Source organism: Glossina fuscipes, unplaced genomic scaffold (genome assembly GCF_014805625.2).
Source record: "Glossina fuscipes isolate IAEA_lab_2018 unplaced genomic scaffold, Yale_Gfus_2 1, whole genome shotgun sequence".
In the NCBI taxonomy this organism is placed as follows: domain Eukaryota; kingdom Metazoa; phylum Arthropoda; class Insecta; order Diptera; family Glossinidae; genus Glossina; species Glossina fuscipes.
The window spans coordinates 44,743,727-44,768,697 of record NW_023998415.1 but is presented as its reverse complement, the minus strand read 5'-3'; the positions used below and the strand labels follow the sequence as shown (position 1 = coordinate 44,768,697).

Genomic DNA, 24,971 nt, shown 5'->3' with positions numbered 1-24,971 from the left:
TTCGCTTTGATATAAATGTGTATTTAAGTAGAGTTTTTAGTGACGTTGCAGTTATATGACCAGAAATTGTACAAGTAACGTATGGATTAATTCATTATTCTAAAAAAAAAAAAGAAAAAAAAAAAAAAAAAATTATTTATATTTTAAAATTTCATATAATTTAAATTGATTTATTAACGGCATTCACTCCTTGTTACATTATATATAACTATGATTACAAACGTAGACACGTACGTTACGCTTAATTGTTACTCGCTATCCAGCTTTAATATAAATAATGATTATGGATTACCGGCAATTATTATATGCTGAGTACATCTGAACCAATATGAATATTTTGAAATTTCGTAAACATATGTTTTAACACAAATTTCAATTCGTATAGTTGTCAGAAAAAGTCACTCAGAAAAATAAAGGCTGAATTGATCTTCGATGTTATTTGATACAGAGTACACGGAGTAAAAAAAAGCAAAAGTGTTTTTATTTAATTAGCGTAAAAGTTAACATTTTATAAAGTTAAAGTAAAAAAACTACACTTTCTACAATGAAGAAATTGCATAAAGGAAAAAGAAACCTTATATATATATATATTTATAACTACGCACTGTAATAGTCACGAAAGAGATTAAAAGTTAATTACATTTGCAATAATTACTTTGTTTTGCTCAAAAAAAAAAAAAAAAAAAAAAAAAAAAAAAGGGAGCAAAATATAACAACAATAATAACAAAGCAGAAAGGAACTTAACACATTCGCTAATTTAAACTGCTCAAGCATTCAATTTCGTAATGCCGTTATACGACATCAAGTCTATAGCATTCAAATTCTTCAGCTATAGTACCGGCATTCAAATACATATAACGTCAAGTTTCATATCCGCCAACGAACAATGATTGCTTATATCGCAGATATCACAGTATTATAAGCTTGTGCAACAAATGCAACAAATACAAGAAAACATATTTTATTCTGCTCAATGACTTTTAACCATCTCTTCACAAGCCCCATAATGCATAAAGAAGCTGCACAAATTCAGAAATAATTCAAAGATTATGTTATTCCAATTTTTTTGCAACGCATCTAACAATCGATGCTTGTGTATGTGAAAATGTACAAGACTAAAATTATACGATAAATACATATAAGTTCCAGCAAATTCCGGGTCCGAGTAACGTATTGTTTATGGTTAACCTAAAGGAATGTGATATTCATAGCGTGCATGAGTACGGTTTCTCTCAATCGCCCAAGATATGCCTGAAAATCATTTAAAAAACCGATTATGGAGTGATTTACATTAATACATTATGGATATAACAAAAGACTTAAGCAAAAAACTTGATAAATAAAACGCGTCATGAGACGCGTAGAAGCAACGAAGGAAGGTATATATGTATATATGTACGCACATAAACACATACATAAACACATACATAGACACACACACACACACACAAAAACGCCCCCGAAAAGACATAAAAAAAAGACGAGCAGCTAAAGTCGATGAGGATTCGGCAATGGCGCTGACAAAGAACAACAAAAGGAAGATCGAGGTTCGTTCTTATCGCAAACACAACGCATTGGACTGCAAGGCCACAAGCGAAAGTAAATTATCATCTCACGCATTTTCTGACTGCTCATGGTCATGCTTTCGAAACTAGCCGCATAGGCTCGGGCACAATAGCTCGCCAAATTGCCCGGAATGCGCGGAAATCTGAAGGCAGAAATCTTCTAAAAATATTGCTATCCCGTATTAGCATCATTCACGAGAAGCCTTCCCTGGCGCCTAAGTATTAAAGCCATCCGTCACACACATTTCGTCGACTACTCTCCTACGCGACACCACCATTAGAGATTACTTTGCGGAGCGTATTTGTAATTAACGCGTTTCAAATAATAGGTACTTAACGGAATGCTCTACTGGCTTCCGTTTCCTCCTCTTTTGATCCGCTGCCACTCGCTGTCTTCGCCTTAGTGTGCATGTATGTGCATCTACCTATGTATAATTAATTTCTATTTTCTGATCATTTCTAATAATGTTGTACGTATGTATGTGTAGTGATCAGCTATGCTTTATGGGGACGTAGACGTGCCGAAACTCTCGCCTCCTCGTGGTGATCCCTGGTAACGATCTTTGACCGGCTAAGAAGAGTTTAAGGCTTTGGACTATCGATAATCTGGCGATAGATTTTTCTTATAAATACCTTAGAGGTACACTGGAAGAAGCTTTGCTTTGAGCATTTCTCTTCTCATAGACTATTACTGTGGTTGATTGTGTTAAATACGTTGATGTAATAATAGTCGGGATGTAGCATTCAACGAAACTATATCTTGCGGACGGTTAGCCTGCTTTTGGCTAACTGGGATCGTACGGTTAAAGTAACGCTAAAGGCGTTATTGTCTAGGTTTAATCTTCACGGGGGGGGCTAAGGGGCCCACTTGCCACATATCTTTACATAGAGGAGAGAGTAGATTCTTCAGGATGGAAGCCTGTAGTTATGATAGTGAGTCCTGTCTACTGGGCACGCCATTTCGGGAATTATCGTGGCGGCTGTGGAAGGCTTCATCATTCCTAAAGCGAATAATTCGAAGTAATGGCAGACCTCAACACTCCGCCGAACGAATTTATTAGCCATGCATATTAAACAAATCTGATACTTCAGCTGCAGTTGAGAATCCGAATAGTTAAGCCGAATGTCAGCGGGCATCGTGAGGTAAGGTTTCAAGACATACACATGTACGTATGCATGTAATTTTATAAACCATATATGTATATTAAATATTTAAAGGCTTATGTAAATCACTGAATGTTTGCGTTCAAGTTCCATTAGGCTTAAGTGTCATAATAACTTCCTTTTAATTACTTGCAATATAGGAAAATGTGTAAATATATGTCAGATTACTTTGAAAAACCACTTTCCTTATATTAAAAATATTTCATTTTTCGTAAAATTCGTAAAAACAAAAAAACAAAGTCCGGCTTTACTTAAAGTACGTAAATTTAATTAAAAAAAAAAAAAAAAATCAAAAAGTTTTTTCTTTTCTATCGTAAACCGAACCAAATAATAAAAACAACATAATTGACATATCCGCAAACGTAATAGATTAACAAGTATCGAGTGTGAGAAACGCTTAAGCTTAGAATATAATCAAAAATAAAAATAAAAAAAAATTAAAAAAAAAAAAACAAGGGAAAGGAAAAAATCAATACGAAATATGTGTCTACAGCGAATTTCCGACACCTATCCGTTAAGGTGTACACGTGAACGCAGCAATTTATTTATTTTCTAACACCGACTAGAGTAGTCCTCCTACCGCATTCCGTATCGTAAGAGCTGAAATTAAAAAATTATTATTATTAATATTATAAATTTAGTTAGGGGAATAAATTCTAAGACGAAAGCATTATTAAAAGCTCTACCGCACTTGAGAGATTTGAACCCACGACCATTGGAATTGCTAGTCGAGACTCTTGCCTACTCGCCCGCTCAGGCGGATAATTATAATTTAATTAACAACTTGATTGATGTGCGATGACTTTAAGGTAGAGAGCCTTTCAATCTTTGCAATAGATTTTAGATTAATAAGAAAGAAAAAGAATTTTGCACATTGAAAGTCCTTGCCATCATTTAGACGTCCCATTGCAAAACGTCCCTAGTCCAATATGAAAGTTTATGTCGTAAGCAAAAAGAAAAATTGTTAAGGTCGAGTAACACGTAACTGTACTTTGTGCACCATACATTGAAATATATTTCTCCTCAAATCAAATTTATATACCATTGATGTTTACAAGAGAGGGATATACGCTGTCGTACTCGCAAATCGATTTAGTTTGAATTCCCTGCGTTTGACACGCATCACTAAGGACATGAACATGAGTTTTTTTTCATTTTAAATATCAGTTCATGCCACTGATACCCTTGTAAAAATTCGTCAAAATCATGAATCTTGCCGAGTAAGGTCATTGAGGAATAAGCAAGACTTCAACATAACCTCAAATTGAAAAAATGCAATAATCTTCGTGGCAAGTACACATGGACATTTGCGAAGATTACATGATCATTGGTCAGTGAGCTTTTCTCGTAATAAGTTGATGGCACCTTACACCATTTTTATGCTTTTTTTTTTTTTTGGGAGCCACATATCGTCCAAATCGAAAACATCTACTTCATGTCACAAAAAATCAATTATCATTTTTCTCTGCACTGTTCTCACACTGAGGACAATTTCAATGCCATTTTCAGCCGGGAAACCAGACCCAAATACACTTGTTGTACACGTTAGAAATCTTTTAAGAATGCCAAAGGAGCATTGATTCTTATTTATGAAATTATTTAATCAAATATAGACTTGATCGTAGCTACAAGAACCGTAATCATGGGTTCATTGTTTTCGTAATAAGTTTTACACAATTTTTGTTTGCTGTTTGCTGTTTGCTGTTCACCTGGGTATGTATTGTAGGCAACAATGTTTGGACAACACTAATCTAATTGTTTTATTTGCGTCTACCTTCAGAACCGCAAAATCCATCACCATGTATTTATATGGCAGAGTCGCCATAAGTATATACGATCTATGAGAATTTTTATAACCGAAACCTGTTAAGGACAGTTTTGATAAACTAGAAATCTCACTTACACGCATCCATAAAGCAATAATTTTCTTTATAAATTTGTGATTGAGTAAGTAATCAAAACATTGTAATGGGTCATGTCCCATCATTAAATGCCCAGCACCATCTTGCAGTTATAGAGTAATAGGCTCGAGAAAGTGGTCCGATCTGAGGCATATTGAATAGCGTTTCTCGTTGGGCGACAATACGCCAGCAAAATAAAAGACAGACAGACAGACAGACAGACAGACATTCTTAGATAAAAGCTTAGATAAATAGTGACTGGCAGGCCGACACATATTCTGTTCTGTTCTGGATCACAAATTTCTGTTACCTTGTCATTCTGTCTTTGATTGCAAACAACTTAAACGCTTACTGATGAATAGGCCGATCAAATATAACGATCAAAGATGTCAGTATCAAAATGAAGAAGAGAAGGGGAGAAGTTTTCATCTCCATCACTTCTCCAATATCTTATTGTTAATAATAAGAGGCAGGTCGGTTGGCCGATGAAGGCCTTCTCCTAGCTTATGATATTTTAATCTCAAAAGAGATTAGTTCTCGTTTGTTTTGATCGTGTTTGTAAGTCGGTTAGCTCTATAGCAGAGCTTGAATATAGTTTTAGTAAGTATTTGTTTTCACTTTTGCACTGGCTCATGTGAGCAAAACACACAGTGCACGTATTTCCAAACTTCATCTCTAGCTATCAAATAAAGGTATCTGGACGTCCCCATAAAAGACGGCAGATAGCCTCATTGATAGACAGATGGAAAAGCACATGATCAAACCTGAATCGGTCCGTAATTTTGCTATAATCCAGAATACATATATATATGTATATATAATTACATATATACATGTGTATGTATCATATGTGATATAATATATATACATAAATGCATCTTTATACACATATATACCTATATGTATATATCAATTAAGTGATATATACTGACCGACCCGACCGTAGTAAGTATTGTAAACGACGGAACGAATCTGATATATTAATTTTTTCCTACTTAATCCATTTCGATTTTTTTATGGCATACTACAGACCTAGGCTGTGTTCGTAAATCATATCAGAAGAAGTTATCACTTACGATACGGTATATTCTAAGCCCTCCCAGTATTAAATAATTTGATTTCTTGCATAATACTTTACCTGATAATATTTCCCTACCAATGAGATGTAGAGCTGCCAGAGGTGTAGAAATTACGGCCAAAGTTATTTGATAATGAATCGAAATTTTCGACTACACGTCGTTCTAGGCAACTAAGTATTCCTGTGACTAGTTTACTATTACGAACAACCGCGATAACATGTACAATAAAACTTGACTTGAACTATTGTCAAACAGAAGGATGGGTTGACCTTTTCTTTACTCCACGACTCATCCAAACCGCGAAACTTGACATAAGCCGCTATATAATATAATCCTAGACTATTTTTAGTAGATCGTCATCATATAAACTGAACATATTCGATAAGGGCAACCACTACCGCGCGATTCTGCCTAACTTATCAAAACATAACTCGAGGGAAAAACAAAACTCAATGAAAATGAATTCTGGTAAGGGGTGCTCTTATTATAAAGAAGGTTTCAACTTCTTGTCCATTGCTTCCTCCTCTCATTGTAAATGAATTTCAGTGAATGGTGCTCTTATTATAAATAAATTTACAATATATGACGGTCGGTCACGTCCATTTTTGATTCAATTAGCATCTGTTAAACATGAAGAGCGTTCTATAATACGTAATATAATGAAAATGTTTTCATATTTTTTGACTTCAGGTGTGATTGTAAAAACTATTATATATAATAAAGTAATAAACGATAACGTAATAAAATATCTTAAGGTATTAATAAAAAACTTTAAGTAAAGTTCTATATTATGACGAGAAAATTGTTTCATAAAATCATTAAAATCGAAAACCGCAAAAGAGCGCCAAAAACGATCAAATTAACTTTTAATTTGAAATATTTCCTACAAAAAAAAAAAAAAAAAAAAAATCAAATAATCTCGAAAATGGAAAGGAAATAAAACAAAATCAACTATCGATTGTATGCATGGGCCGTAAGTATCGTATATTAAATGAAAATCAAAAAATCGCTATTATTATTATTAAATTGATATTGGCCTTTAAATATTAAAGTACAACATGAAAAGCACAAAATTAAATGCAGCAAACATTTCGCTTAATAGCTATTTGAAATGTCATGATTTCCCGCTAATGCAGACGGTTATCAGCAGCTAAAGACCCTAAACGAAAAAAAAAAAAAAAAATATATATATATATATATATACAGAGCACGAAACTTAAGTAATAGTCAGTCAGTCAGTCAGTCATTTGAATCAGAGAGGAGGGCCTTTCTCTAAACGTCAGTCAAACATGCAAATGTTTGCAGCATTTTATGTTGATGGTGCTTATAAATCAATTGTTTGAGTTGTTTAATGAGAGCAATTTTTTGTTTTTTTTCGTTCACCGTATTGTTATCGTTATGTGCAGGAAAAACACCTCTAAACCTAATTCAAGCATGAGTAATATATAAAAAAGTAAAAAAGAAAACAAAAACAGAAATGAAAACAAAAAATTTACAAAAAAATTTACAAAAAAAAAAAAGAAAAAAACAATACTAAAAAATATAGCCTTAAAAGTAGTGAGAGAGAGAAAAAAAAAAAACCGATAAGTAAAAGCAAAGAAGAAAATTTCGAGAATCTTGGATACCCACCATCCAAGAGCCGAGTTTCTTAGAAGACTTGCGAAAACATATATGCACACAAGCACATACAAACACACACGCAACTTCAAAATCGATCTTTGTCGTCGCAGTACTATTCTCATATGTTTATGTAGATATATATCATTTAAATTAGATTGCATTAATGGGCGTGGTTTTAACTAAAATAACTGACATTAAATGAAATGCATTTTTCAGACGTTTTTTTTCCAAAAATTTTAACTACCGTGAGATTGTTTAGTCAATTCTGAATTTCCATATCGCCCGAAAAAAAATAAAATAAAGTCTAACGACTCTTGCTCGGATTTCTCATAAATTACTTATCTAGACGTTGCAAAGGCATTAACCAATTTGCTATAACTCCAACATCTAGTTATATTGTGCTGTTAGTGGTTGTAAAATTTGAAAAAACATTTTGAAAATTTAACGTTTCGACGAACGAACAATGCATATATATATATATATATATATATATATATATATACGTGTATCGTATATATAATAAGTGATGTTATTGTTAATGTAAGTTTGCCTGTCAACAGTAACAAAACCAATAGCAGCAGCTCACAGGCACACACACAGACATACATACATACATACAGACACACGCAACAATAACTCTAACTAATAATAATCAACAGCAGCGCACTCTAACATTACTACTTACTCTACATAATGTTAAAAACTCGCTAACAGGAGACAATGAGATAAACCGATTTCAAAAGATGCATACACACGTAAATATATACATACATATATACATATATAGATATACATAAACCAACTCAAAACATGCATACATATATATATATATATATATATATGCTTTGCACACAAACATATTCAAGCAGCATAAGCTGCGGATTAGTTGAGCTGCTGTCGGTAAAACTTTTATAAATGCCAGTGTCGCCAAACAATAACTTGGAAACGTTGTTCATACGTCGTGCAACATACAACTTATTGGTGTTTGTTTTTCTCTCTCTTTTTTTGTTGTTACTTTTGTCTTAACAAAAAGCGGTCTCCTAAAAACAACAACTTGTTCGGTGTATATTTATTGTTTTTTTTTTCTTTTGCTTTCTTTTTCTTATAACAAGAAAAAAAAAATTTTTTTTTAACATATTTCCGTTTTATTTTTGTTTTTAATTTTTTTTGTTTTTTTTTTTTTAACTTTTATTCAAATCGTACTTTGCCAGGAATAAAAGTACGATTTTTTTCATATAAAATAAAAATCGAAACTATAAACAAAAAAAAACAAAAAAAAAAACAGAAAAAAGAAAATGAAAAACTATTGACATTATTTTTAAAACTAGTCTTCATAAAAAAAAAAAAAAAAAAAAAACTCATTAAGAAAACTAAATAAATAAATAACAATTCTTAATATTTTTGAAAAACGGAAGAAAGAAAATAAAAATATTTTTGAAAAAAATGTGGAAAACTTTAATCGCGTATTGTTATATCGTTGGTAAGTTACATACTATATTGATTAAAATGATAGAAAAAAAAATGCAAAAACTCAATGCGATAAGAATGCCTTAAGATATGTTATTATATCAAGAAAAATTTGAATTAATTTTAAATGAGAGAAAATTAATAAGAAAGGATTACAATGGTTCTGCACTATTTGTTGCATCGAACTAACCTTGCGATGAGATCTGCTCTAAGAGAGTCGGCAATGTGTCTAAGAAGTATCGGGAAATGCATCACCTAAAAGTATTCGTTTAAATCTTTGCTGTTAAACGCTATACACATTAATATGATTTCTGAACTTATAGGAGACTATTAATATTTTTCAGTTTTTATCCTCTCTCTCGCTCTCTCTGTGTTGTTTTTTTTTTTTTTTGGTTCCATTTATCCTTCGAGAATACGATTTTTGCATGCGGCTATAAAAAATACAAATATCTTTTCACGTTTCTTCGTAATATGGTCTCTGCAAATATGAAAGACGTTTCTTTGCATCGAACGCGATTACAAGACATGGGTTCATAACATGTGTCACGAAAAAATGTTAACGACATTTTCTGTTTGAAAGAAAAGTGAAAGAAAACCATCTTTGCGTTAGAGTGAATGCTTCATAGATAAGATATTTAGAGATTAAATATTCTTAGGATGCCTTTAGGTCAAACTATATAGGCTTCGTAGTCGCTAATCTAGAGTCAAATTCCTAAGAACTACATTAGTTTCAAACAGGAAGGGACGGGAAATAAGTAAAGAATTCCTCTCGTTTGTGCGGCCTGAGGTTATTATTATTATGACTATAATCATTATTGTCATTATTACTATTACTATTATCATCATCATTATTATTATTATTATTATTATTATTATTATTAATATCATTATTATCATTGTTATTACCATTATTATTATAGCCTACACCATCGGTAGGACAAGAGTGTATTATATGTTTGTGTGGATGTCGCGCACCACCCAAAAAGACTTGAGATAGACCCACATTTTATTATGCCGATCGATTTAAAATTAAGCTTGTCTGTCCATCCGTCTCTCTTCTTTTCTTATGTTCAACTTATCGGCTGAAAATTGTCGAGTTATTCTGATCAAATACAATGTTTCGGACCAAGGACGAACGTTATTGAAATGCTGCTGAATCGATCACTTCCCATATAACATCGTACTTTGAAAAGTCATTATATGAATAATATGCAAGGATCGCGTAGAGAGTATCTACTCGTTGTTATTATGATTATTATTAGATTATAATTGCAGTGAATTAGATATAATCTGTTTAGATGTTTAATTTCATAAGTTAATAACACCTGCTTGTCTGTCTGTCTGTCTGCGAACTCTTAAAGTTATAACTTGTGTTATATGCTTGCAAAATATTTACTCTTCACTACTACTTACAACAAATATGGTATAATATAATGAATTGAATTTAGTATTAAGAGTTGTTGATCTTTGAGCCATAAACATCTGAGATGGACTCAATGACAAAGATAAAACAATCCTATTCGACTATAATACCATTAAAAATGCTATAAATAAAAAAATGTTATACAAACGATTTTATCTGATGTAAATAATATATATAGTCTAAGTCTTATTTTATTTCAAAGTTAATTTGTTGTTTTTTTTCTTTGCATTTTATAACGCAAAACATCTTTGGCGTAAAATACCAACAGATATAGTCTTTAAAACGTTATAAAATTAACTACTAACAGTTACTGAATAATCAAAGTGCAAAACAGAGAAAGAGAGAGAGAGAGAGTGAGAGAGAGAGAAAGAGAGAGAGGAAAATGTTACATAAACCAAGTATTAGAGTTAATTTCTATTATAATTATATTAATTGCGGACTTCCTTTGATTCTCGATTCAACAAAAATCTAAAGATTAACTAACGCAAAAACCCTAAGAGATTTTACTAAACTATTTAATAAATATATATAAATAAAAAACTATAAAAGTATAGTTAATTATAATCAAATATGTATCTTAAAGTTATTAATAAACTTGTATCCGTAGTTAACAATGTTTATAGGGAAATAATTCTTTCCTTTACTTTATTCAGATCGTAATATCAATCCTATGTGAAAAAATTTTCTATAATTTTATATAGGTTTCTATATCAATTTCTATATCAATTAAATCTTTGTTTTAACAGATAGACTTGTAGATTAAATTTATACAACATTTATGTGCTTGTTGTGCATGATATGGTTTAAGATGATAATTAAATTTTTTGGATTTGAAAATCAAGGTTTTTTTCCAGTTTGCTACAAATTATTATTTTATGCCATGTCATAGTTAATGTCAGTAAAATACCACAATAAGTCACGGTCTGCCATTAAATACCCTACATCAGCCTACAGTTACACGATATGACGACCTTTCAAAATAAGCTGTTATATGGGAAGTGTTCGGTTCAAACCGTTGTCAACAGTATATTTCGAAAATTTGTGGACTGTAGGTTGAAAACAAAAAAAAAAAAAAAAGCGGACGGACGGACAGACAAGCTTAACTTGGAATCGATCGGCATAATGAAAGGTGCGTCTCTCTCAAGTCCCTTTGGGTGTTGAGTGTTCGGTCCAAACCGTTAGCAACAGCACATTTCGAAAATTTGTGGACTGTAGGTTGAACACAAAAAAAAAAAAAAGCGGACGGACGGACAGACGAGGTCAATTTTGATTCGATCGGCATAATGAAAGGTGCGTCTCTCTCAAGTCCTTTGGGGTATTGCGTATATCCACACAAACTTATTACTATCTTGCCCCACAAGCTGTGTAGGGTATAGCGCGAGTCAGTCATCTAAAAGGAATTATATGAATTGCTTATAAATAAATTTATGAAAAAAAAAAATAATAATAAAAAAAAGAAAAAAAGTGCTTGTAATCCATTCAATAAACACAAGTATCCTACCTTAAGAAGTCGTTTTCGTGCTTTTATTGATGAATTAAACAAAATCAAAGCCCATAGAGCAGTTTATTGCAATTGGAAAAATGTGCTTCTTAAGCTTTATGCAAGCGTTACGTAGAAGCCAATGAGTCTAAGCGTCTCAAAAACATGCAGTAGTAACTGCTTGAATGAATTTGCTTTTCGCGTATAATTTACCCTTTAATTGGGAAATTTTTGTAATAAGAAAACCTGCTTGACCATCGAACATTGCAACAATTTAATATATAACATAAAACGAATGGATGGAAGGCCGCTTGCAGCATAAAGTATTTTAGCTGCATTAGCTCTATATCATTATAGAGCGGCTTAAAATAACATCCGGGAAGATTATCAGACATATATTTAAATATTGAAAAGAAAAACTTAGTACATTAAAAAAATGACAATGCCAACGCCATTCGCACAGACCTTGCGGTAAGCAGTGTAACTGATTCAAAAAAAAAAAAAAAAAAAAAAATTCTTTTTTTTTAAAAATTCCCGGTAAGGGTTTTTAGAAATACTCGTTTTTCCGTGATTGGCGAGTCTTTAAATGGAAAAGGCTCAATTTTTGGCTAAAAAAAAAGTTGGACTAGATACTATAAAAAAAATGGAATAAAAACAAGTAAGAAAATTTTATATTTGATCGTAATTGAATCTTTTGTACCCACTACCAGTATCCTAAAAAACACCAAAAACAATAGAAGAACTAAATTTTCATGCTCTATAATATGGAGTGGGTGCGGATGATTTTTGCTATTTATTCGTAGTACGCTTTGTAGGTCCTTGGAAAAGTCTAAGTTATTTCAAATTCTTTTGCAAACTTGTAGGCGATATCTTCATTTTCGCTAACGAAAGAAAATTTACCACAAACACTACAATGTTGCGCAAACAGACAGATGGACAGACGAATAGGCGAACATGTTTAGTTGCCTATCAATTTTGTAGAGGTTTTGAAGCTTGTTTTTGCACGTTATAAAGGTATTGAAAAAAACAATTTAATTATGATAAACTACAATATTGGGTTAGTTTTTTCCATTTTAGTACACAAATGCTATAGCATCGCCCGTAGAATATGCGTTAAAATGTTTGTACATTTATTTGCTATAATTTATGTGCCACGAAAATGCGAAAATTATATTAAAAGAACATATCTGTCCTTCTGTGAAGTTTATCTTTTTCTTTTTTTTTTTCTGTCTACGAACTTATCAATTAAGCTAAGATTTCAAAATCTCCGTCATCTCCGTTAATTAATGCTGTCCCGTCAAAATTCCATAGTAATAATTGTTACGTAATATTTTTTGTTACATGGGTGGGGTGAAATTTTTTGAAATATTAAAAGTAAATAAATGTTTGGTTTTTTTTTTGTTTTATTACATTTTCTGTAAGACATGTTCTAAAGGAGAAAATTTTTCGTAAAAAATTTCTTAAAAGCTCTTCTCGCTTTTATATTCTACACCATAAGTATTAAAATTGTATTACATTAATCGGGGCAACATTCAAGAAAGTAAACCAGATTAGGCTCAATTTCTGAATTGTTTCATTCTTGTCTGTCCGCCTGTCCGCCTGTCCGCTTAATGCATATTTCCGTTCAATATGACATGTTTTAGCCCCAGGATGATTGCTTGGTTCGGATCCGATCATTCATTTCATTTCTCAATCCATTTGTAAATTTTACTATTAAAGTAACGAATGATAATATCATAATATAATGAATAATAATAATAATAATATAATGAAAGTATAATAGCTAATGTCTCACTTAAAAATGCCTAGTGATAGTCTTGAGAGAAAGACAGCCTTTCGGCAACGTATCCCAGTTAAAATGACGTTGTTGACGGAGAGATGGATACTACTGGCAAAACGGATGGTAAATTTGTGACAGAAACATACAAGTAAAGGCATTTCAACGGCCAATGGCCCACCATTAAAATTATTCATAAAAGAGAACTTTTCAAAATAAGATTTTATATGGTAAGTGGTCGAAAAACTGGCCGATTCCGAACCATTGCCAATAGCTTTCTTTAATTGGATCAAAACACATCCGTGTATCAAATTTCATAAAAATATTATAAAAATTGCGACCTATAGGTTGAACACAAGAATACATGATGGACAGATGGACAGATGGACAGATGGACAGATAAACTTGAATCGGTATGATAAAAGTTGGATCTATCGAAAGTCGATCCGTAAAAACTTAAAAGAGTCTTAGGCCACTAGTGGTGTACGATGTACTAAGCGTTTATTTGATAACAAAGTCTAAGTTTTACTATTTTCTGATAAAAGATGGTACATACACACACGCACATAAGAATGCTTTAATATCACTTTTGTAAATTTGTCGCGAATGGGCATATATTTCGCACACTTCTACTCATATAAAGCTTATTGATGATGAGAAGTAAATCTTTATATATATGTGAGAACAAAATCTATTGGGCGAAGCAGTCAAAGTTATTCAACAGTCAAGCCTACGCCGACTGCAATTTATTTGCATAAAGCATTTTTCTTAAGAATTCGTAAATTCGACTTGCTTTTAATCATCAGCCTGAAATTGATTTTGAGTTTCAAAAATGAAAAAAATTAATAAAAATTTATTCGATTACTTTTTGAAACTACACTCATCTAATATACCCAATAAAGGAAAATATATATCTTAAGTTATTTACAATTCTTTTATTGAGCAACGGATAGTCTCATCTAATTGTTTTTATATAATTAATGGAAACAATCTCTTTTTTTTTTTTTTTTTTTGTTTTTTTTTTTTTAAATTAACTGTAATTTCCATGTAATTTCATTATTTTATTTATTTATTTTGTTTTTTTTTTTCGTTTTTTTTTATTTCTTTTTCTTCATCTTCTTCTTCTTCTTTTACTTTGTGCTTTTTTTGTTTCGGTTTCAATTGCAGGCATTTTAAATGTATATGCCACTGAATTGAATGAATCTAATAAACTAACAGCCACAAAACAAATTACCGATGACACAACTAGTGATAGAGAAGCTGGTGCTACCGCGGCATCATCATCGCCAGTAGTAGTAGCAGTAGCAGCAGCAGCAGCTGAGGCCGAAATTGTTGCAAAAGATTCCATAAATGATGCCACCAAAGATAAAAGACAAACAAAAGACACTAAAATTGCACCCGTCTATGCAAATCATCGTCGTTCAGATAGTAGCGGTAACGGTGCAGATGATACCAATGCTGATGATCCCGAGAATGGACAAGAGACGGTGTACGCGGCAAATCCAAGACAATTTTTGATACGACCACAAGCGGATGAACATGCACAAAATCAGCAACAGCACCAGCCCCAGCATCACCAGCAACAACAGCAGCAGCAACAGCAGCAACAACAACAACAACAACAACAACAACATACTCAGCAACAACAAGCTCAGGCAGCAGCTACAGTTGCGGCACAATTGAGAAATTATCCGGCCACTATACGACCGCACAGTACACAGCTACTGGAACAAAGTCAAGAGGTGAGTGCAAAAATCACTTTTAACATTAATTATAATGTAACAACAAAAACAGCAACAGCAACAGCAGCAGCATCATCATCATCATCATCATCATCATCATCATCATGATCATAAGCAGCAGTAGCAGACAAACAAAAGCAAAGACGGATGAAAAAAATTCAATCAAATGTCTATGCAATAAACACTGTCATGTCAGGACTGTCAATACATGCTTAGTGGCATACTAAAAAGGTTAATGAGTCAATTAAACAGTTAAAAAGAAGACTAAAAACAAAATAGAAAACAAGGGAAAAAAATCGATAAACGAGAAAAGCGAAAAAGCCGAAAAGCTGAAAAGCTGAAAAGCTGAAAAGCCGAAAAGCGAAGAAGCAAAACCAACTACTGGCGTTAGTTATTTATTATAATAAATTTTGCTTTAAACGATTTTCCCATCAGCGTTTTAGCTGCGTATGTTATTGCTGGCGGAAGATATCTTTTCGCTTATGGAGGCGCATAATTTATTGATACCAGCATTCATTCATTGATTGTATTTTGTGGATGCCAAAGGTACAGATAGAGGAATATACAACAACAACAATTTGATGTTAAAAAAAAAAAATAAAAAATGTTTATTGTTTATTCTTTGTTGCTGTTATTGCTGTTATACTATTGATGTTGTGATGTTGTTACTGTTATTGTTGTTGTTATTATTTTATTGTTTTTGTTGGTTTTCTTGTTTATGTATTATTATTGTGCTTTAATATCATACAATACATGATACAAGCAATTTTTATCATAAAGCTTGGTTTTGTGTCGTGACTTGTTTTTCCAAAACACTCTATAACTCTTCCTCTTCTAACCATCCATACTCTCGCATAACACTCTCCTTGTAACTAAGCATAAATACCTACATATCTAATACATATACGTATATGTATATGAATGTATTCTTTAAACATATATATACATATGTACGTATATATATATATATATATATATATATATATACATATATATATATATATATGTACGTGTATGCATGTGTAAATAGGAATAGTTTTATAATTGTTAGCTAGTTAGCTATTACAAAAACATTTGTTATTATTGTTGTAATTTGTAATCACAATCAAAACAACAAAAATAAGAAAATCTTGTTGTTATTATCATTATTATTATTATTATTATTATTATTATTATTATTATTGCTATTACTATTTTTGTTGTTTTTGTTTAGTTAAAAGTTTTCTAGAAAATTTGAAATTTTCATTTAGCATTAGAGGCAACGATGTTACGCAATCGCCAAATATGGTTTAATTTGCTAATATTCGTGTTATGACAAATAAATTATTAAGTTTTTTATTTATTTCGTTTAATTTTTGTTTGTTTTTTTTTTTTTTTTTTTTTTTTTTTTTTCTTTTAAATGTTAGCTGACAATAACCATAACGTAAAGCAAAGCAGTGCAGTGCTGTGCTGTGCTGTGCAGTGCAGTGAATCGTAAATTTATAATGATTTTCATTTATATTTATTTTTATCTTATAACATTTGTTGTTATGTTTTATATTAAGAGATAATCATAACAAATTTTAGATTACGGATAGGATGACGGCCTTGACTATATATGGATTTTGTGGGAATTGTGAAAATATCTCAAATAATTTGACATATAATTTAATGCTTGAATGAATTGAGGTAACGCACTGTACGATTTAAAAGAAAAAAAAAAAAAAAAAAAAAAAAAAACTTTTTTTTTATGAAATCCTAACGAAATTTATAAATTTCATGCGAAATAATAAATGACTTAACTCTTACAAAAGTAATAGATTTCATTATTATTAATTTAGATCGAGAAGTAAATCCCAAGATTAAAATCTTAAGGAGCTACTAGCACCTAAGGTGCTATCTAACGGTTTTATTGAAAACTCTATCGCAATTGAGATTTGAACTTACATGCCCGCGACATTTTGCCGACTCACTCGGCCACAAACTTTATATATATTATATTTCGACATATGAAATGAGTTAAAATAAATAAATAACTGACTTACGTTTGTGGTCCAGAGGTCATAAGTTTGTGCCGACATCCAGAATAACTTAAGATAGACCCATCTTCTAGCATGTCGATCGCTTCGGAATCACTCTCTGAATCGATTTAAACTTGTCTGTCCATCTGCCCGTCTGTCCATCTGCCCGTCTGTCTGTCTGTCTTTTATCCTTTTTTTTTGCTTGTAATTTCGGAGATGATTTTGATGGCATTTGGTGATGGCTCAAGGACGATCGCTCTTAAAGACGATTTGAATTGAACCATTTTTTCGACCACTCCTCCTAAGTCGTCATATAAATAACTATATTAAGCGAACTGGTGTATGGTGTACAATGTGCATTTATTTGCTTTTTTTCATATCTTTTTTTTTTTTTTTAATATATTACTTAATGCAGAAATATGAAGACATGAAATAGATAGATTAGGATGAGAATGTCCGTCAATTCGTTCTTCTATTGCTCGAATTCTTACTCCCACCAGGCATTGAAATCAAAAGGCGTGATTTGTTTACAAACGCGCTTATAATTGTTAAAAATCTCAGGATGATTTGATTAACTCATTGGTCGAATTTTGGTTACACAACAGCTATTGAGTAGATTTAACTCTAACCTTCTATACATTCGCAATCTTAACGAGAAAGAAGGAAAGAAAGAAAAGAAATCAAGTGCACAAGCGGTAAAACTAAACTGCTCTTGGAATGGTTCCCAAAAAAAAAAAAAACGATTATTTTCTTACGCGAGAGTGTACATATATCCACCACAAACCAAGATATATTCACAAATAGTTAACGCTGAAGCCACGTACCTCAGGAACGAATGCTGAGTTTTCTTCTTTTTTTTTTTTTTTGCTTTTCATTCACTAAATACAAAAAAATATGCGAAAAAAAAGGATAAATGAAATGAAACTTTTCTTGTAATTTGAAAAATATTCAAAATAAATTTTCAAAATTTGTTGTTGTTGTTGTTTGTATAAAACAACACACAACAATCATAACATTTTTAATATGTGCATGGACTTGCCTGGAAGAATGTTCATAATGACACATAATGTTAAATGCTTTTGAATCTCAATGGATCGTTGAAAACTTATGCCGCCCGCCCGCCCTCTACCCATCTTTAACCACACAATTTTTAGGAAGTTGGTATCCATGTATTACATCTCTTATGCATATCTCAATAAATTGCATTATTTTGGTTTTAGATCCAATATCTAAAATATTCTTATGGATTGCTTACCAAGTTTGTGACTTAAGTCTTTCATTTCTCTTATATATCATAACCAAGGATTTATGAAGAAATTTTTCTAAATTGACTTTCATTATACCTTACCTTAGGGTATATTAAGTTTATGCGGATGTATGCACCACATGGAAAGACTTGAGATAGACTCACCTGATTCTGATTTAAACTAAGCTTGCCTGTCTGTCTGTCTGTCTGTCTGTCTGTCTGTCTGTCTTGTTTTCTTGTATTGTGTGTGTGTGTGTGTGTATTTGGTACACTGAAGTGTTCTAGTCCAAGGACGAACATTAATAAAAATGCTTCAATTCGGACTACTTTTACGTTCATTGCCCATATAATGCCTTAAGTTAAAAAGTTGCGATATGAATAAGTATAAGATGGTGTAGGGTATTCAATGATGTTAATGACGTGGTACATTATAGTGTTTACAAAAATTTGAAAAATTCAAATTTATTGTAAAACGCAATTTTTTTTTGTTTTGTTTTTTTTTTTCGCAACTCTTTGTATTTTCATATATATTATATAAGTACACATGGGGGAAACGGCTAGTACATTATTGAATAGAGGGTGTATTTAATGTAAGTTTGAAATGCTTTATCTTGAGAAGTATATATGTATATATATTAAAAGAATAGAAAAAAAACTCTTTTGTTAAAGAGAGAAAAACTCTTTTTTTATTTTTTAATAAAAATTATGGAAAAAAAAACAAAGTATCTAAAATAAATAAAATTACAAGTGATTAAAGTTAATTATGTGTAAATTTGAAAGAAAATGATAATAACAATAAAACAAAGAAACCAAAAAATAACAAACAATTAACATATAATTCAATTTAAAAAATATTAACAATAATTTTTCTAAAAAAAAAAAAAAAAAAAAAAAAACAACAACAACAAAAAGAAAAAAAATAGCTTCGGTTGAAAAAATTTAAACCTCAAACAAAAAACAAGGAAAATTTATTATTTAATGTTTAAATAATTGCGAAGCATAGTTTTCGCTTTCAACATCATACTAGGTAAACAATCAAAAAAAAAAAAAAAAAAAAAATGTGTGGGAAGAAAGTTTTCTTGCCTTAGTCGTTACCCAATTTTTACGGTCTTTGCCCTCAAGCATTCGTCAACTAAAGGGTCTTTGTTGAGTTTCCTTCTGTTTTTTTTTTTTTTTGTTTTATTTTTTCATTTTTTTAGCTTTTTTCGATCTTTTGCTTTTTCCAGCATATGATGATGACAATAGTGAGAATTAAAGATTTTGCATACCCCGTATAGTCAGTCAGTCATTCATTCCTTGACGAGTTTTACAAGTTTGTCGTAACTCAATTGAACACCATTGTAATGCTTCGTTTTTTCCATACCAAAAACAAAAAGCAGCTGCCAGCAGCTTTTTACTATTGCTGCTGTCGTTGTTGTTGCTATTATCGGTATTGTTGTTGTTATTTTTGTTATACAATAATGAAAATTTAACTCATTTAAAATGAAAAAAAAAAGAAACGTTTTTTTTTTTTTTTTTTTTTTTTTTTCTTAGAAAATAATGTAACTATTGCGGCATATTACTTTAAGATGTCATGAGATTCTCACAAATTAGTGTTGTTGCAACCGCGCCAAAGGTGTTGAGGGTGCAGTTAATCTTTCAAGTTAGCTTAATTCTATAGTTTTGTGTGTCTGTTTTGTGATTTTTTTTTTTTTCTTTTCGTACATACATGACTATTACACATAATTGTCTGTGCTATTGTATGTCTATGGAGGTCATTGATGATGTTATAGAAACAGCACTTATTGTGTTTATTAAATAAAAAAAAAAAGGAGAGAAATGAAAAACGAACTTAAATAACTTCTTTTTGAACAGATACAGCATTTTGCCTATCTTCAAGACTTGGCCAGTCGTCAGCCTAAACTATTGCAAAGTAAATCCTTAGCTGGACAAAGCAAGAAATTAAGCGCTACAGCAGCAAGAGCCCAAATACATCAAGCAGCTGCCGGTCAAGTTGAAGAAGCCGAACAACGCTATGCTGTTGCCGTTGAACAACCGATACTCACTCATGCCCGTTCACATTTATATCAACCGCAATTGCCCTATCATTTGGCGCCAGAACACTTACAGCAACATCATCAACAACACCAACACCAACAACAACAACAACAACAACAACAGCAACAACCGCAAGAGCAATCCATACAAATTATACCAGAAGAGCAATTTTTGAAAATTCTTGAAGCGGAACTAAAAGCTCGTGCTTTACAAGAAGATCAGTATAGAAGGCAAGAAGCCGCGGCAGCGGCTGCATCTGCATCACAAAAAGTTCAAGGCTTAGGCGGCTATCGGCAAAGAATCGATGGCGAGCCTGATATCAGTCAACATCCTGAATACTTGCAATATATACCGCAGCATAATAAAATCACAGGACCCAAGTACCTGCCCTTGCCGTCTTCACAAGGTAATGGGCCAACAAAACATATACCTGAGCCGGAAGCCGCGCCGCAATTGCCTCCACAGATCGCTTACTATCAGCCACAAATTAGTTATAAAACCCTGCCCAATCATCCGTTGGCGAAATCGTCGCTGGAAAATGAAATTGAAAAATTGTTGGCCAATAATAAGCCACATGTTGCTCCAGTGCAAATTGTAGATAATACGAATGAACCATCCGCTGTGGTCAATCATCGGCATCCCGTTACAGCTGTACCAGTTGCTCCTCTACCGAAACCACGTTTAATACGACCTCATGTAGCGGCGGGAAAATCTTATATCACTACTTTAGGGCCGCACGATAATCAACCTTTTCTACCTTCTCTGTATCAATTTGGTAACTATCCCGTACAAGTGCCTCAAGAGATAATCGATGCTAAGAAATTAGGGCCAGTAGTTTATCCACCACAACAACAACATGCTCAGCCACCAGTACAGCAGCCACAACTGCAAACACATTCTACAAGGCAGCCACCAATACATGTCTCGCAATTCTTCTATCAAGAGCCAACGCCCACACCAGCCGGACGGCCAAAGCCACATCGCTCTAAATATGGCACTAAACTTATTACGACACCTCTTCCCAACAAGCCCTTAAAGAATGACTTAAACTATCCAATAGGTACTAAATATGCTCAGCCAATTTTTTATGAAATTGAAAAACCAAATGCAGCTGCCTTAACTGGACACCCGCAATTCTATCCCAGCCCACCTGATCCGCATAGATCTGGCCAACTACCATCTCCCGCGCCTACCGTACAACCTACCGCAGCAGCATCTACTAAATATGCCCAACAACCGCCTACCGATTATCGTCAGTATACTTTGCCCGGAACTTCACCATCACAGTCCAGTATATACGTGTCGCAAGGTACCGGTATTGTTACAGCTTCGCGACCTATTGCTAACGGCAACAAACCGAAAACTATAGAGGACTTGAAGCAATTGCATCTACCACAACCTGGCGGCAAACCTTTAACGCAAGCCGAATTTCAGGCTTTAGTAGATGCTGGTTATCCCGTAACGGCAGTGCCTGTACCCATACCCGTACCTTACGAGCAATATGTGAAGGATCATCCAGAATTCCGTAATCAACCGCCGCCCGCTTTACCGGTCAACTATGAGCAATTAATGCGTTTCGCCCAACTCCAGCAACATCATCAAGCACGTCCACAACGTCAACATCATCCGCAACAACAGCAACAACAACAACAACAGCAGCAGCAGCAGCAACAGTTCGCTACACGTTCATTTATTGGACGGGCCTCCGAACCATCGGTAAAAATTATCTCCTCACCGTCTGAGCCGCAAAGTGCCACCGTAACCTATTTAAAACCATTAGCGGCCGCAACCGGTGATCAAAAACGTCGGCCCCGCGATGAAAACGAAACTAAAATCTTAGGAGCAAACGCCAGCGAAGAAAAGAATGAACGGATGAAAACGGAAGCCGTAAAAAAAGACGAGAAAAATAGTAAATAAATGTTTGTAACTAATTTAAATAAAGTATTAAATGCCGCACGATATACAACAACAAAAACAACAACAAACACGTTAACTAATAAAAATTTATTATATATTTCTTTCTATACGTATTAAATTAATTGTATCTTTTTTCTCTTTAATTAGTTTTATTTTTTATACATTTGCCAAACGAATTCCTTCTCTCGACCAAAAAAGTAAACGAAAAAAAAACAAAAAAGAACAAAAAAAATTATATATAAATCAACGAAAATAATTTAGTTTTTTTAATATCTAGAATTTTACATCTATGTACGTTAAATATGCGAAAAGTTAAAAAGAAAATAAAATTTATCACGATATGTTAAAAAAAAAAAAGAAAAAATGGTACTGGAACATTTGTTAAGAGCTACGGCGAATATCAGGCCGATAATCTATAACACGCTTGGATTGAAGCCGTGCTTGCTTAGCTTCATACAACTCACCGAACCATTCCGTCTTCTTGATGTTTTTTATTGTTTATTAAATTTACGACCCTGGCACCTAAGTTTATTCAGAGAAAAATTAATTTACCTAAACTTGCTTGCACTCAAATAACCGGTAAATCGCGGTCAGAATTCTCTTGAGTGAGAATTTTTAACTAATGCGAGACCTAATCCTCATTTATTTCTTTCGTATATCATGAGTAGCCGAGTAGGTGAGAATCGCGACTACCAATAGAGAGTTCGCGGGTTCAAATATCAAAGTTTAGCACACACAACCACTACGTTGCGACCATCAGCCACCTATTTCTTTTATTCTTTCTCCTCCTTCACTTGTTTCCGGTCGTAATTGCGTTAGGCGATGAAAAAAAAAAATTCTTTTTCCAAAGTATATGAAAACAAAAAAAAAAGGAAAAGATATATATAGAAAATCAACAAAAAATTTTAATAAAAGTTTTACTTTGTACTTTTTATTAAATTTCTGCCAAATCGTGTAAAAATATGATTTCAAATATCGTATATTCGTACATCGTTTCTTATTATAATGGATCTTAGATCTATTTTCTCATCATATATAATATATACATACAATATATATATATATATATATTCATCCCGAGACGAAATATCAGATATAATTACCATAACTTATTCAACAGTTTTCTCATTATAACAATAACAATCTAGTCGTAGTCACAAATAGATATGATTCAAGCCGAAAATCACTTTCCTCTTCTATATCGATAATGGCTTCTTCTATGGAATTGAATCATGTTGCATCAAGTTGATAGACGGGCAATGTTAACCTATTATATGTGTCTGTTTAAAGCGATCCGAAAAAGTTTATTCTCTATATATATATATTTATTTATATATATATATATTTATGTATATATATTTATATACATATATATATATTTATGTGTATATATATATATATATATTTTTTTATTTTTATTTTTTTTATTTTTTACATTCATTGTTCTTAAAATGTACGTGTTTTTAATGTCTTTGTGTCACGCACATAAAATACTCTTTAACATGTCCACGGTCTGGATTGATCTCACGGCTGACAATTGCCATATGTCCAACGAACAGCTTTTGCTTTTCATCGAAAGGAGACAGACTCGTAACAGCGATTATTGCATCTTAAGGAAGACTGCATGCGAATGGACCGAGTCTTTGAAGTCAAGTTTGTACGGGACTAGCAATGAAGATGGTTTTCCGTCGCCTATAGCTGATAGTTGCCAGATATTTTTAGCGGACAATTCACGCAACCGGGGAATGATAACAGCTTTGAAACGAGCCTCTTAACGCCAAGCAATGTGACATGATTCTGCCTGCAAGGAAAATCTATTGCTGGTGAACTAACTCTTTTCATTAGGGAGGCGTTCGTATCCCTATTCCTATTTGATAAATCAATAATAATTAAACACACATTTATCCCTGCTTAAGAACTTATCCAGCTGGGTTGACAACCTTTTTGATTTGTTGCCAACACCACTGCTCATTGTAACTTCAGGCTATTACTGCTTTCGTGTGCTCCAGAACAATGTAAATAATAAAATCTTTGCTCTTTTATGCACATCGAAAAGCCACGTGAATCACTTAGTTACCTAAAGATTTCGAGAATTCTATTGTAGATGTAGATAGATAATAGGATCTTTAAAGGGATGAAAAGATTTACGCAAACATTAAAAATGTTACCAGTTCAATAGACTAATCAGGACTGATGATCTGCCCCCTCAAGCCAATTAGTTTGTGCGCTATTCGAGATCAAAGATGCTCAATCAAACCTCTTTACCTATTTTCGCTAAGGTCAAATCATGTTCTTGTTAACACTAAATTACGTGTAAAAATGTTTTGAATTATTTTTTAGTAATTAAAAATTCCAGACGCACAATCGCTTTGTTCGAATTTTTATAAAAAAAATAATTATTGGTTTACCTTTAACGGGCAAATCAAAAATTGATTGTGGCATTCAATGTTAAAGCCTTATATATATATATATATATATATATATATATATATATATATATATATACATATATTTAACACAAATACAAAATATTTTTTATCTTTAAAAGTTTT

At 32.4% G+C, this 24,971-nt stretch overlaps 1 protein-coding gene across 1 annotated transcript; it reads left to right on the top strand.

Annotated features, from left to right (window-relative positions):
* Nucleotides 1–8,708: 8,708 nt before the first annotated feature.
* LOC119632281 (histone-lysine N-methyltransferase 2D) lies at nt 8,709–22,464 on the top strand. The gene is made up of 3 exons (XM_038025106.1): nt 8,709–8,810; nt 14,645–15,219; nt 20,320–22,464. The coding sequence occupies exons 1-3, from the start codon at nt 8,774–8,776 to the stop codon at nt 22,417–22,419; spliced, it is 2,712 nt and encodes a 903-aa protein (XP_037881034.1). The 5' UTR covers nt 8,709–8,773; the 3' UTR covers nt 22,420–22,464.
* The last annotated feature ends 2,507 nt before the right edge of the window (nt 22,465–24,971 follow it).

Excerpts from the sequence above, each read along its gene's own strand:
- LOC119632281 (XM_038025106.1), top strand. The coding sequence starts at position 8,774 with ATGTGGAAAACTTTAATCGCGTATTGTTATATCGTTG. Across the intron at positions 8,811-14,644 it reads CGCGTATTGTTATATCGTTG|GCATTTTAAATGTATATGCC; the intron begins GTAAGTTACATA and ends TTTCAATTGCAG. Across the intron at positions 15,220-20,319 it reads TACTGGAACAAAGTCAAGAG|ATACAGCATTTTGCCTATCT; the intron begins GTGAGTGCAAAA and ends CTTTTTGAACAG.